Source organism: Akebia trifoliata, unplaced genomic scaffold, assembly GCF_017979445.1.
Source record: "Akebia trifoliata isolate Shusen 1 unplaced genomic scaffold, ASM1797944v1 Contig01203, whole genome shotgun sequence".
In the NCBI taxonomy this organism is placed as follows: domain Eukaryota; kingdom Viridiplantae; phylum Streptophyta; class Magnoliopsida; order Ranunculales; family Lardizabalaceae; genus Akebia; species Akebia trifoliata.
In genome coordinates this window covers 1-14490 of record NW_028237591.1, presented here as the reverse complement: position 1 = coordinate 14490, position 14490 = coordinate 1, and the positions used below count along the sequence as shown (strand labels likewise).

At 38.1% G+C, this 14490-nt stretch overlaps 3 protein-coding genes across 3 annotated transcripts; all 3 read right to left on the bottom strand.

The window, feature by feature from the left end:
• Positions 1-6085: 6085 nt before the first annotated feature.
• LOC147380625 (uncharacterized) lies at positions 6086-8302 on the bottom strand. The gene is made up of 5 exons (XM_086431445.1): positions 7868-8302; positions 7631-7766; positions 7398-7531; positions 6691-7100; positions 6086-6593 (listed from the first exon to the last, which is right to left on the bottom strand). The coding sequence occupies exons 1-5, from the start codon at positions 8300-8302 to the stop codon at positions 6086-6088; spliced, it is 1623 nt and encodes a 540-aa protein (XP_086287571.1).
• Positions 8303-8398: 96 nt separating this feature from the next.
• On the bottom strand, positions 8399-9025 carry LOC147380624 (uncharacterized). Its single transcript, XM_086431444.1, has one exon. The coding sequence runs from the start codon at positions 9023-9025 to the stop codon at positions 8399-8401; it is 627 nt and encodes a 208-aa protein (XP_086287570.1).
• Positions 9026-9049: 24 nt separating this feature from the next.
• Positions 9050-10735, bottom strand: LOC147380623 (uncharacterized). Its single transcript, XM_086431443.1, has 2 exons — positions 9883-10735; positions 9050-9564 (listed from the first exon to the last, which is right to left on the bottom strand). Exons 1-2 carry the CDS (start codon positions 10733-10735, stop codon positions 9050-9052), a joined length of 1368 nt encoding a protein of 455 aa, XP_086287569.1.
• Positions 10736-14490: the final 3755 nt, after the last annotated feature.

Below are 14490 nucleotides of genomic sequence, written 5' to 3'. Positions count from 1 at the left end.
CTAAGGATTAGCTGACACTTGTATCCTCGACATTTGGCAAAGGCACCATGATCGTTAACTTTCAGAGTTTTCAAACACAGTTTGTCACAGATTATTCGACAAAGGGAATCTTTTAAAACCTAAAACAAAAAAAAATGCATCATCAAAATTACTATTCTTGGCCTATGACGAAGAATCTAGGACTTTTCTTAAAATCAAGTGTTTTCGAAAGCAGTAGATATATCTGAGGCCACTATGTAAAAAAAACCTATTTCATTCATTTCAAATAGTGTTACATCATTATCATTAAAAGCAGGGTACAAGAAGGAATAACGGGCAAAGTACCACTCAAGCATTTCTCTGGCAAGCGTAGAAGGCAACAAGCCATCCTCTAGGGCTTGACCTGAGCAGCTTGGTCAACGATGATTCTCTCACATCCGAGGCTTGATGACACACCAAATACTCAAATATTATACCATCATGCAAGTCTTTCTCAAGGATGGTCACGTCATACTAAGCTCTCTCAAGATGATCCTATAACTTCCATGAAGGGGAAACTAAGTTCGAATTGCAAAATCAAGGAGGAAAAAAGAAAAAATATCTCAAAATTGCATTGCATGGTTCAAAACGTCAATCACTTCCAAAAATCATAAAAAATGGTATCTAAGATTTCAAATGAGCTCCGTGCCACGAAATCAAGGGTTTCAAAAAGGTTAATCCTGTCAGACCCCGTGCTTGGGTAGCCACATTTTACAAAAAATTCTTCAATCCATCCGGCGTTGTTAATCGTCATGCAATAAATTATTTCGGATTCGTGCAAATAAAGGGTCTAATTTATTCTTTGCAGTTCTTTGCAAGCAACTCCTGTAAAGAGGGGCAGCTGTAGACACCCCAATTTGCACGAACCCATAGGAAAATCCAAATTTTCTCGAATTAATTTCGATTTAGAACTCAAGTTCTTCGACGGACCCACATTGCTATTTTGCATCATTTTCATGCATACATGCATCATCGCATGCCCATACCTTGTCCCTAATCCACCTAAACCTATGCCCATCACCCAAACCCAAATCCAATTCCATATCCCAAACCCAAATCCAAGTCCATGTCCTAACCCAAAACCAAGTCTATCCTAAGCCTAAACCCAAGTCCACATCCTTAACCCAAAAACAAGTCCATCCTAAGCCCAACCCAAGTCCATATCCAAACCCAACACCAAGTCCATACCCAAGCCCAACACCAAGTCCATTCTCTCACCCCTTCACAAGATGACACATGTTGATACCTCATAAGCCTCCAACACTCAATGCATCATCTAATTGGAGAGTCAACCTTCTTTTGTGAAAACTCAAGAATGCCCTTCTCAAAAAAGTTTAGTCAAACCAAAAGGTTAGTTGGTCTTGGTAATAATCTATAAAGGTGAGAGAACTTCCCATTATGCCCCCAAAAGGTGGGAATCTTCAAGTACATACATGGAGTCCTCCCATTAGTCCATTTCAAAAATATACTTCTACCCTTGCTTTATGAGTTATTTACAAATGAACCAAAGTCTACTTTTCACCTACCACTTCACCTTTACACATGTCATCCTCCTATTCACCCTCCCAAATGTGCTTTTCTTTTCCCATTAGTCAATTTCAAAACTACACTTCCACCCTTGCTTTATGAGTTATTTACAAATAAACCAAGATCTACTTTTTACCTACCACTCCACCTTTACACATGTCACTCCCCCATTCATCCTCCCAAAAGTACCTTTGTTCTCTCACCTCTATTTACCAAAAAACCAAGGATCAAAGCATGCTTTTAGGGTTTCTTCACAAATGTCATCTTTACCCTCATACAAATGAAAAATCCAAAAAGAAATAACCTAAATCTCATGTCCATGTTCTTTATTTTTAGGGTTGGACCACTTTATCCCCAAAAGTTCTCCAAAAACTCTATAAATACCCTCATTTCCTATGAGCAAGGCATGCTCTCAAGCCCCCATCTCTCAACCTAAAACTCTACCAAATTCTCTACTCATCTCTCATCTCTCAACCCTTATCTCTCAACCCTCAACTACATCTTTCAAGTCCTAAGTCCATTACTCAAGTTCAAGATTCATTCAAGACTTCCAAGGGGACAAGGTGGGATAATAGTTATTTATTTGTTTTGTTTCTATTTTGCATCTTCTTCTTCTATCCCTCTATTTTTATTTTTAGAAGCCTTTAGGATGTAATGGAGAACCCTCCTTCATCCCGAGTAGATTGAACCTCAACCTTGGGCATGGAATGCTTGAGGCGGTTTGGTCGAAAGGATGGAGGTTGAAGCCTTTTTTTTAACCCATTCTCATATCATGCATCATAATGTACACTATGCACACACATCACACATGTTGGCTATGATGAAGAAATGTGTAACTCTCTTGATGGGGTTAAAACACTAAGTTTCTAGCTAAACATGCATGCATTAAGGTTATGGATCTAAGGGTATTCCATCCATGGAATTTCTCTAAAATCCCAAACCAACTTCTCAACTCATGCAAAAGTGTGTTGACACCATAGAATGTCTTCTTCCATAAGATATTTCTTATGTCAACACCAACATCAAATCCTCTTCTAATGAGGTACATACCACACTATGAGCACCCACCCACTTCATGCATCTCATGCATTCTACTTGTTATTTAATCTTTTTCCAAAAAATGGCCAAATCTAAAGGTAACCACCTTAGGTGGAGAGAATGGGGTGCTTAACACCTTCCCCATTCTCTAACCGAATCCCCTTACTTAGATTTTAGGTAGACCATACCTTTTCCATGATTGAGAGTCACTACAATGCCATAAAAAAAATGATTTTCGAAAGAATCGATTCGGGTGCCCATTCACACCCATTTACAAAAAAGAATGGTGGCGACTCCAAGCAACGTAGCATCGAGGTTCAAAAGTTGAACATTCTCATGTCTACAACTAGTATGTTTACTTTACTGCATTGCACGTTTGCATGTTCCTAATAGCCAACGTGGCACTAGTACGTGGCCCGATCTCCTCGGAGATGCAACGTCATTCATGAAAATCACAACTCCAATCACCTACCGTAAGGTATATAAAATTGGGGCATCAGTACCATTTGATCGGGTAATTCTGAAAGGTATATTGATACACCCATGTTGGAGTGACTTGAGCTTTTGTCCTATTGTAAGTCGCACGATCACATGTCCCGATTGCCAACGTAGTACTAATACGTGGTTGATCCCCTCGTGGGATGCCAAACCATTTATGAAAGTTACAACTCTTGACTCGTACCCGTAGGTATATAAAAGAGAATCCAAGTACATCAATTGCACTTCTTGATCAAAACTAGTACCTAAGTGAGATCCTGTCCCGCTGTACCCTACTGTACGAGTGGATCGACTACATATATTCTAGACAAGAGGTATTTAAGTGGGTCCTTACTCAGCATCGTGTACCACCTCTCAACTTGGGATCAAACTGGCTGTTTTTGACTTTGGAAAAGTGAGTTGAAGTTTTAGATTATCACTTATACGGTATATCAAACCAAGTCACCACGTACCGTCTAATTGAGTACGCTTGAGAGGTATATAGGTGTACTTGGGCAAGCGTGGCCAGATAAAAATGCATTGCACGTAGTAAACCTAGAGTCTAGAAAGCTTCCCATAAGTCATTACCCGAACTTATAATGGGTGTTCCCGGATTGTTTTTCGAAAATGGACATTACAAATTGTTAAGATCATGAAGTTACAATGTTGTCTTCAAGATAATCAGACTATTTGTTTAATAGGTGCACCAACCCCTTAAAGAATCCATTTTCAATATAGTAGTGATGCACGATGACCCAGTTCATCTTGATTTAACGATCACAATGGGCCAGACCATTTAAGTTGAAATGGTGTTCAAGTTCTTTTTTTCTCTAATTTGGGTCCCAACCCGTTTTAAGAGAAGAAAAATATTTTTCAAAAGAAAAGAAAAGGAAAAATATTTTACAAAAGATAATTCAGCTTTGGAAAATTCATGTTGAGATTCGCCCTGTACTTCCATGAGTTTGAGATAGATTGGAATCTTTTGTGCGCTATGGCTAATCGTTGGAATCCTTATCTTCACATCTTCCACCTTGGGCATATGCACTTGTGTCCCTACTCATGAAGACTATTGTGGTATCATGGGGATATCTACTTCAAGTCCTCTAGTCAGGCCTTCATTGAAGACAGGATATTCCGTTGACCTCGCCACAGGCTTAAATATTTCAAAAGAAGAAGCCAAGGCCCTAGTCCGTAATGGGAGATTGGATTTAGTACCCTTATTGAGTCCATACCACTCCCGCAGTCATCCCATCAATGTAAAACCAGAAGCTTGAAGAGCCACTAGAGACTATCGATTATGTTTAGGGATTTTAGCCCAATACATATTAACCTCCAAAAGTGAGGGTCAAACTGTTCCTGAGTCTTTCATAGACATCGCTTCCCAACTCTATAGAAAAATCAACCCCCTATCTCTCATTCTAGCTGAAACCTTCTCAGATTTGAATGCCATAAAAATGGTGAGGGAAGAGGTTTCAAAGGAACCCTCACATACTTTATATGTGGCTTTGCGATCGTCTTAAAATTGTACACATTCCTTCAACCCTCGAGTATAGGCCAAGGCACTTTTTCAAAAGAAACATGTTAGTGCATCACAACTCAGTCAAGGCTTGGAGCAAATGGTTGGATTCTCGTCTTGCCCGTCATATTGGTTTAAGATGCCCGTCAAGGATGGCTGACTACCTTTTTCTAAGTATTAAAGGATCCTATTATGTCCGTTTGATTGGACTGGAGAAAACATCTTTTTACCAACCTGCCTTAATACCAGAATAGTATGAAATGCCTATAGACTTTTCGTAATGGGGCTAAAGGGTCAAGGGTTCATAAGAAGGAAGAGAAAGGATATCACAAAATTTCCTCAGAACTAGAAAGCAATTAGAAATGTCAATAAATAGGTCTTCATCATTAAGTACCACATTTCGATCACTCTAAGGTAGATTTCATCAATATTTTTCTTTTCACTTTGCTTTAGAGATTTATAATGCTCCCATTTCTTCAGAACTTGTATTCTTTAAATCACAATACTTCTTTTCATGTCCCTACTTCTCCTTTGATCACAACCTTCTTTTTCTTTTTCTTTTTTCTTTTTTTAATATTTTTTTTTGAATCTTGCACCTTAGAACCATATGAAATCCTCCCCCACACTTAGCTTTTCCACCCTTCCTGATATCACCTTATAAACAAGATCCAAGCTCACTAGTTCCAAGGAAAAGGGTAGGTAAAGTGTTTAAGTTCAAATGAGTAAGTGAATGTGGGTTAATGAAGAAAAGGGTAATGGAGGCTCAAAGGGCTATCTAAGGGTCAAATCACAATCAGGACAAAGGCTATTTGGTCATGGTGGTAAAATCCTAATTTGCCTCCGTCTTCTCCAAATCTGAACATGTAAAATTGTCTCAAGTGGGTTTAAAGCAAGTTCTAGAAAACATGATATTCACAAGATGCACTTAGAAAAGAATTTTAAATTGATCTTAATAATGAATCAATTATAAGGCTCGAATAGCTCACAAATATTGCGGAATTATGCAAGTATCATTCAATATGTCTCCATGCTTCACTTTAAGATAACAGATTACACGAATCAAGGCAAATGTGCATCAAAATTTCCAAGTATGACTACAATATAAGCAAATAAACTCCATTTCTTGTTTTATCTGTAAAAGTATGCTCAATTCTATTTACAAGCCATCTATTTTAAGAATCAGTTTCATCATTGAGTTGGAAGGAATTCTAAGAAGAAATTTTTTTTTTTTTTTGAAAATTAAAGTTGTAAATCCCTCCCCCACACTTAAATCCTACATTGTCCTCAATATAGATCAGAATAAGCCTGTAAGTAGAAATATAAACATGAACAAGATATTCACGAAAATCACACAACAAAAAAAAAATGAAATCAACCAAAGTAAATAGAGGAGAGAAAGAAAATGCAAGTCTGTGTTGATGTATCCTCAATAGCCTTGGCTGAATTGGGCTGCCTCCTAGTAGCGCATGAATGTTTACAGTCCATTAGCCTAGACTTTGTACCTCATTTTTAGTCCTTTGTGAGTGGAGCCTCTAGGAGGGGTACTTCCTCCACAGTGTGCTCCTTAAAAGCCTCATAGTAAGGCTTCAAGCGATGGCCATTCACCTTGAATTCATTTCCAGTTTTGTCACTTTTTATTTGTACAGCACCATGAGGAAAAACATTAGTGACAACGAAAGGACCAACCCATCTAGAACGTAACTTACCAGGAAAAAGTTTAAGTCTAGAATGGAAAAGAAAAACTTTTTGGCCTACAACAAAGGCCTTACCATGGATCATCTTATCATGAAAAGCTCTACTTTTCTCCTTGTAGATCCATGCGCTATCATATGCCTCGTTTCTAATCTCCTCAAGTTCATTTAGTTGCAATTTTCTATGTAAACCGGCCTCATCAATGTCTATGTTGAAAGACTTAACAGCCCACCACGCCCTATGCTCAAGCTCAACTGGTAAATGACACGCCTTACCATAGACAAGTCTAAATGGAGACATCCCAATTGGCATTTTGCATGTTGTCCTATAAGCCCAAAGTGAATCATCAAGTCTTTTACTCCAATCCTTGCGTGTAGGACCCACAGTCTTTTCAAAATTCCCTTAATCTCACGATTTGAGACCTCTGCAAGCGTCCATTCATTTGAGGATGATATGGTGTTGCCACCTTGTGAGTCACCTTGTATTTTTTCAGCAGAGCCTCTACTGTTTTGTTGTAGAAGTGTAATCCACCATCACTAATAATCGCACGAGGCACTCCAAACCTAGTAAATATGTTAGATCTCAAGAAATCTGCAACAACTTTAGAATCATTAGTTCTGGTGGCCTTAGCCTCCACCCACTTGGACACATAATCAACAGCCAAAAGAATGTAAAGAAAACCGTTAGATGAAGGAAACGGCCCCATGAAATCAATGCCCCAGACATCAAAAATCTCAACAGTTATGATATGGGCCATGGACATTTCATCTTTAGAACCTAAGTTACCTATTCTCTGGCACCTATCACAAGTCATGTAGTACATATTTGCATCCTTAAAAATAGAGAGCCAAAAGAAACCATAATCTAATACCTTACGGGCTGTCCAACGTGCACCAAAATGTCCACCACAAGACTCAAAATGACAAAAGACAAGTATAGATTTATGCTCAGATTCAAGGACACACCTCCTAATGATTTGATCACTACAATGCTTCCACAAATGAGGTTCATTCCATATATAATATCTAGCCATTTTCTTAAGCTTTTCTTTATTAGACTAAGGTAAAGTAGCAGGGAATTGCTTAGTAAGTAAATAATTCACAATATCGGCATACCACGGTTCACATACCTCAATCCCAAAGAGCAGCTCATCTGGGAATGATTCTTGCAAGGGTAAGGTGTCCTCCTCATGTACAAGTCTGCTCAAATGGTCGACTACCAAGTTTTCACTCCCCTTTTTGTGTTTTATCTTCAAATGAAATTCTTGAAGTAACAACACCCATCTAATCAGCCTCAGTTTGGCCTCCTTCTTTGTCATCAAATACTTCAAAGCTGGTGCATTTCACAATCTAAATGGCATACGTCTATAGGCATAAGTGCCAAATGGGCAAGTGAAAGTGGTCTTCTCTTGATCCTCTTGGGCTATACAGATCTGGTTGTACCCACTATATCCATCCAAAAAGCAATAAAAAGGGTGACCAGCTAACTTCTCAAGCATCTGATCGATAAAGGGCAGAGGGAAATGGTCCTTCTTTGTTAACGCATTGAGCTTTCTATAATTATGCAAACTCGATAACTAGTCATAACTCGTTGAGGTACTAGCTCATTCTCCTCATTCTTTACTACAATAACTCCAGACTTCTTTGGCACAACTTGAATAGGAGACACCCACTTGCTATCTGAAATAGGGTAAATAACGCCACAATCAAGTAATTTTATTATCTCATCTTGCACTACCTTCATCATGAGTAGATGTAGGTATCTCTGGGCTTCTCTGGTGGGTTTGGCACCATCCTCCAATAGGATTCTATGGACGGACATGGTTGGGTTGATTCCCTTAATATCTGTCAAAGTCCAACCAATGGCTGTCTCGTACTTCTTAAGAATGTCTACAAGCTTCTTCTCTTGATTCTCCTCCAACTTCGAGGATATAATAACAGGCAGCGTCTCCTTATCCCCCAAAAAGACATATTTCAAGTGATCTGGCAAAACCTTAAGCTCAAGTGTAGGAGCCTGTATCACTGAAGGTAACATCTTGTTAGTAGAAATAGGAAGGGACAAAGGAGGAATATCCGTTGGTAAAATGGGTAGGGACTCAAGGGAGGCCACGGTTCTGATCACAATGGGCTCTTAAGCCTTCTCCAACTCAACTTTAGAAATGGAATCTCCATTCTCATTATAACCAACTCCTTGAGAGAGTGTTACTTTCAACTCATCCTCTTCCATTGCTTGCATAAACCTCTGCGCAAATGAATCAATAATATCAATAGAAAAATAGGGTTTAATGTCAGTCAATGGATACCTCATAGCGTCAAAGATGTTGAAGCGTATAATTTGATTATCAAAGTCCATGGTTAATGTTCCTCCATAAACATCGATCTTTGTTCTTACAGTCCTCATGATTGGGCGCCCTAAAAGTAATGGAGTGGAATTTAGGGGTGCCTCTTCCATATCAAGGACATAGAAGTCAGCGGGAAAAATGAGTTGATTCACCTTCACAAGAACATCCTCAACGTATCCTTTAGGATACTTGTTAGATCGATCAGCCAATTGGATAACAACATTATCACTTTTAAGTTCACCCAGATCTAAAGAAGCATAAAGATTATGAGACATAACATTAATTGAAGCTCTTAAGTTTAACATGACATTATCAAATTTATTGGTACCAATCACACAAGGAACAGAAAAACTCCCTGGATCCCTAAGCTTTGGTGGCAATTTCCTTTGGATGACAGCAAAGACGGTCTCATTCATCTTTACCACCTCTTTCTCACGAGTTTAACTCCTTGTAATGCAAAGTTCTTTCAGAAATTTGGCATATTTTGGCACTTGCTTCAAACACTCAATCAAAGGCATGTTGACTTGTACCTTCTTAAAAATCTCCAAGATGGCTTGCTTAGATTCATCCTTCTTGGTTTTGGCAAACCTACTAGGAAAAGGCACATGAGCAAAAGGATTAGAATCGAAAGAATTTTTACAGTTTAGCTCATTATCTCGAGGTTTCAAAGTCTTCTCAAATGATGAAGGACTAATCATTTCTGTCTTTGATGTGGCAGGATCTTTCTCTCTGTCCTTTTTCTCATTGTGGGTCACTTGGGCTTTCTTTAGGGTTTTGGGAACATCCACAAGGGTCTTACCACTCCTTGTCGTAACAACTTTAGCTTGTTCGATATTTGGGTTGGGAACAGTGTTGCTAGGTAATTTTCCACTCTCGGTTATCTTTCCCATGAAGTCTACCACTTGTCCCAACTGCTTTTTCAACTCTACAATGTCTTTAGTGTGAGCCTGTTGACCTGTAACAAGAGCTTTGAGTAGTAGTATTTAAATTATGTTTCCCTTGAGCAAGGGACTTTAAAATCTCATCATAATTAGGAGCAGTAGAATTTGTAGGCACATGAGGATTAGATACAAAGTTTTGAGGTACCTGAGGTGAGACAAAGTTTTGAGGTACCTGAGGTCTCATCAGAAAACCTGGAGGGCGTGGAAACACACTTTCCTTGTCCTTGAGGGTTCTGAATATTATCATTGTTGGCCCAACGTAAATTGGGGTGATCTCTAAGTCCAAGGTTATGTGTTAGAGAAAGGGTTATACCTTTGTCCACCTTGATTACCTTGAAACCCAACAGCCTTAAGAGACTCCCATCTTCCATTATTGGTCAGTTGGGGGCATTGGTCAATTGGATGCCCTTGAGTGCAGCACATACCACAGATTTGAGCAATTTGTTGTACTTGTGTTCCATTCACGTTCAATACCTGAGACAGAAGAGTAGACATTTTATTAACTTTTTCCTCAAGAGTAGAGTTAGAAGATACCACATTCACCCCACGAGTGGAGTTTAACACTCCCTCATATTGTTTATAATTAAGAGCACGTTGGGCGAGCAACTCCTTAGCAACTTTAGGTGTCTTATCCACAAAAGAACCTCCAGCAGCAGCATCTAACAATTGACGTTCAAGAGGGAGGAGTCCCTCATAAAAGTAAGTAAGTAGATCTCCTTCCTTCATCCCATGTGAAGGACATGATGCAACTAAGCTTTTGAATCTCTCATAGTAGGCATAAAATGCCTCATCCTTCCTTTGCTCAATTCCAGTTATTTGCTTTCTCAAGATAGTAATCCTTGAGGCAGGGAAGTACTTATTCAGAAATTCAGTCATCAACTTCTTCCTTGTGTTAATATTGCCTGAGGGTAGATCAAACAACCAAGTCTTTGCCCTATCTTCAAGTGAGAAAGGGAATGACTTCAGCTTTAAAATGTTGAGATCCGCATTCTGTGGGCACATACTTGAACATACAAACTGAAACTCCTTGAGATGCTTATGAGGATCTTCATTAGTAAGCCCATGGAATTTGGGAAAATGGTGTAAAAACCCACTCCTCAGTTCAAATTCAGCTACTTTGCCAATTGATGGTTCTGGATAAGTAATACAAGTTGGTGCGGCTCCCCCATCGGTTGAAGAAGACATTTGTCTAATGGTCAGCCATTGGTAATTCTTCTTCTTCACTTTCTTCTTCTAAATCCGGTATGTTTTCTTCCTCGTCTGACAAGGGATAGGAAGGGCTATCTGACTCTTCCGACTCTTCCCTCTCCTCTTAGTGAAGTGGGGGTTGATGTGCAACTTCTTTTAGCAAGGCCAAGCGTTTTACAAGTTCTTGAGTCTTTCTACTAACTGCGGACATTCATGGACCTGAACCACAAAAGCAAGGACAATAATATACAAGTTAATTTTGAAAGAATAATAATAAACTTCCTTTCCTAAAAACGTCACAACGTGATCGCCATAGTGATTAAGGAAGACTCATTCTAAAATTTCAATAAGTGTAACACAAGATATATTACAAGCAAGTTTAACAAGTAAAATAGACTATTTAACAAGTTAAATGACACTAAAACATAAGGATTTTGCAATCCTCGGCAGCAGCGCCATTTGATTGACCATATTTTTAGTCATCAATAAACCCTATAGAAGATTGTAGTAAAGTGATTTGTAGGGTATCGTTATTGGCCGGGGATTGCGGGTACTCCTATTCTAAAGAGTCATAACAAATTTTAGTTAGTTTAATTAACAAATTGGAAAACAAACATATTACACAAATTTAAGGGGGTTTCAATTTGACGATTCGGATTTAAAATAAAAATAAAAATAAAAATAAAGAAATAATAAAAATAAAAATAGAAATTAAAGAAACAAATATTTACAATTGATCAACTTCTCTCACAATTCAGAAAATCAAATTCATTAAATGACTAATCAAATGCTTCAACATAGACAACGAATTTTATGTCTTAATTACATATCCGAATTGAATCAAAGTGCAAGCCTAAATAGATCATGCATCTTATAAATTTCTTCTTAGATAAACCTTAGGATTTTGGAAAAGTCCATCACCTAGTTATTTTGATTAAGCAATCAAGTTAATACTTAGCGTATCCTTACAACTTCTTAAACAAATCATTAAGATCAAAAGGAATTATGATTCAATAACCTACTCTTCAAACCTATGGAAGTTCATGGCTAAAGAACATGCAATTTTCAGATCACAACTATTGTTCATAGTTTTTACGACTATTAAATCATACTCCAAATCAATTAGGTCATTAGAGATACAATTATAGCTTCAATGACCGTTAATATCAAAGTTTTCAATATGACAAACTGAAAATTCAGCATACATAATTAAAATTCACTGATTCATGCATCTATATATCACCAATCTGAAAACATCAATTAATGAATCTGAAAGTCACTAACTCATTGAGTTAAATATTTTCAACTTAAGAATCCAACAAGATGTTCTTTAATCCAATAGCAACCAAGGTTGAAATAATAAAAATAAATAAAAGTCATAAATGTTACACTTTTTAAGACAACCAAAGAAGTTTGAGATGTGTTGATGGTGATGCTCCTCACGGCGATGATGTTGATGATTGGAAACGAATACAAGTAGCAACTTCTCCTTCTTCTTGGTAATAACTCGGTGGCCCCTGGTTCCCCAACTTTCTTGTTCTTCTTTCCTCAAGAAAAGATTAAAATCAAATAATACACATACACACACACACACACACACACACAGAGGGAGAGAGAGATAGAGATCCTTCAAGTCTCTTCCTCTTTTTTTTTTTTCTTCTCCACGTTATTCTTCCTTCTTAGAAGCCTACAAAATCTCCTAAAAATATTCTAAATCTTATCCTCCAATAACAATATCAAAATCTGACTAATTAAAATAAAATAAAGTCCTAATATAATTAAGAAAGTGGTGTTTTAATTGAAATTTTTGTGCACCAAATTTGGAGACTTTCGAAAATACACCGAATCAAATCCGTGTCAAATTCGTGTCAAATTTGCGTCGACAGTGTACGTACAGTAACTTCAAATAGTTTCTCTCAAAACTCAAAACACGAAAGTTATAGATATTTGTCTTAACGTTCCACAGCATTTTGAATCATCTCAATCGGAGTTCGGATGAGAGAGTTATGCCCAAATTTCGAAGTGATGTCGAAATTGTCCAAAATCGCCCAGTTAATTTCATTTTGCACTTAACACCTCCATTTGCATCCTAAATAAAAATAAAAGAATAATGAGTACATTTAGGCACTAAATATGTGTAAAGGACTAAATATTATAGGAGAAAAATATGAAATTTTGCATTCTTATCATTTAGGTCTATCACTATTATCTTTGTCTGAGTGTGTGAATCTAGATGGAAAAAGAAAAGCTCAACTTGTAAAGCAGATTCATGAGAAAGCAAAGCTCAACATCGAACGAAGAATGGAGCAATATGCAAAACAAGCCAACAAAGGGCAACAACAGATGGTCTTTCAAGCTGGAGATTGGTTTTGGCTGCACATGTGTAACGAGCGATTTTCGACTCGTAGGAAATCCAGGTTACTACCTAGAGGTGGTGGTCCTTTCCAAGTCTTGGAACGGATCAATGACAATGCATACAAGCCGGATTTGCCTGGTGAGTATACTGTAAGTGCTACCTTTAATGTTTCTGATTTCAGTCCTTTTGGTGTAAGTGATGAACTTGATTTGAGGACAAATCCTTTTCAAGAGGAGGGGAATGATGTGGACATGGCTAGCACAAAAGCATGGAACACGGATCCGATTCGAGTTCCCATTGGTCTAGTTATAAGAGCACGTGCCAAGAAATTCCAAAATGCGTTGAGTGGGCTAATTGAGGGATTTGAGCTAAATCATGCACGTGGAGGCCCATTGATGGTGATGAACGAATTTTCTAGCCCTTAACAAGCATGATTCAAGTTCAAGAAAGTAATAGGTTGAAGATTAAGGGATTAAAGTCAGAATTAACTCCCTTTAATTGAGGCCAAAATTATCTTAGTTATTAAGTGGTTATTTTTTGTAACTTCCGTTTTAGGTGGTTATTTCGTTAACTTCCCTTTTCTGGTTTGGGTAAGTTTCCTTAAGCATGTATTTTAGGAGTTCTTTAGATTCGTGGCCTTAGTCCTATAAATTGTACTCTTTTCATTTAATAAAAGACAGTTATTTATGCAAAAAAAGAAAGTGAGAGTTATTTCTCTTTGGTTCTTTAGAACTATTTTGAACTTATCAGATTTCTTTGTGACGTTTAATTCCTTGGCTTATCAATCAAGTTTCCATCCTTTATTGTGGTGTCTTCCTTTATACCAAGCTTAGTATCTCTTTATCAGCAATGGTTGCGATTTCCATATGAATCTGAAAGTAGAACGATCTTAGGCATTAATTTTGTTACAAGTTTCATCACAAGTTGGCGTGGTTCATATCAAGGATGGCCAGCCCATGGATTGTCGTGGCACTCCTTCATCAACTCCCTTCTTAGCCCATCGTGGTATATAGAGATGGCTCTTCGTGGTATACAACATCCCGTCCCTGAGCCAGAAACGATGTGTTCTCCCCTTTTTCACCATGTCAAGTATGGCTTGAGCTTGGGGATCACTCTCCAAACCCTTCTGTATTCTCTGGTGTAAGGTGCTAGTGACTTGAGAAACATGGCGTTGCTTGTCGACTTTTAGGGCTGCTAGCTCTGCTTTGCGGCTCAAGGCATCGGCCACATTATTGGTTCTTCCTGGCTTGTATTCTAAGGCCAAGTCGAACTCTGCTAGGAATTCTTGCCATCGAGCCTGTTTTGGGGTCAACTGGGTTAAGAAATGGCTCACTGCCACGTTGTCAGTCTTCACAAGAACCTGTGATCCCAATAGATAGTGCCTCCAAACTCAAAG

What these genes read in the sequence shown, in the direction of transcription:
- LOC147380625 (XM_086431445.1), bottom strand. Translation starts at nt 8,302, where the DNA reads ATGTTACCTTCAGTGATACAGGCTCCTACACTTGAGCTTAAGGTTTTG. An exon ending in TGGCACTTATGCCTATAGAC is followed by an intron (nt 7,532 to 7,630) that starts GTATGCCATTTA and finishes TGTTACTTCAAG; the next exon opens with AATTTCATTTGAAGATAAAA. An exon ending in AGCTGCTCTTTGGGATTGAG is followed by an intron (nt 7,101 to 7,397) that starts GTATGTGAACCG and finishes TCTATTTTTAAG; the next exon opens with GATGCAAATATGTACTACAT.
- LOC147380624 (XM_086431444.1), bottom strand. Translation starts at nt 9,025, where the DNA reads ATGAATGAGACCGTCTTTGCTGTCATCCAAAGGAAATTGCCACCAAAG.
- LOC147380623 (XM_086431443.1), bottom strand. Translation starts at nt 10,735, where the DNA reads ATGTCTTCTTCAACCGATGGGGGAGCCGCACCAACTTGTATTACTTAT. An exon ending in TAAGGCTGTTGGGTTTCAAG is followed by an intron (nt 9,565 to 9,882) that starts GTAATCAAGGTG and finishes CTCTTGTTACAG; the next exon opens with GTCAACAGGCTCACACTAAA.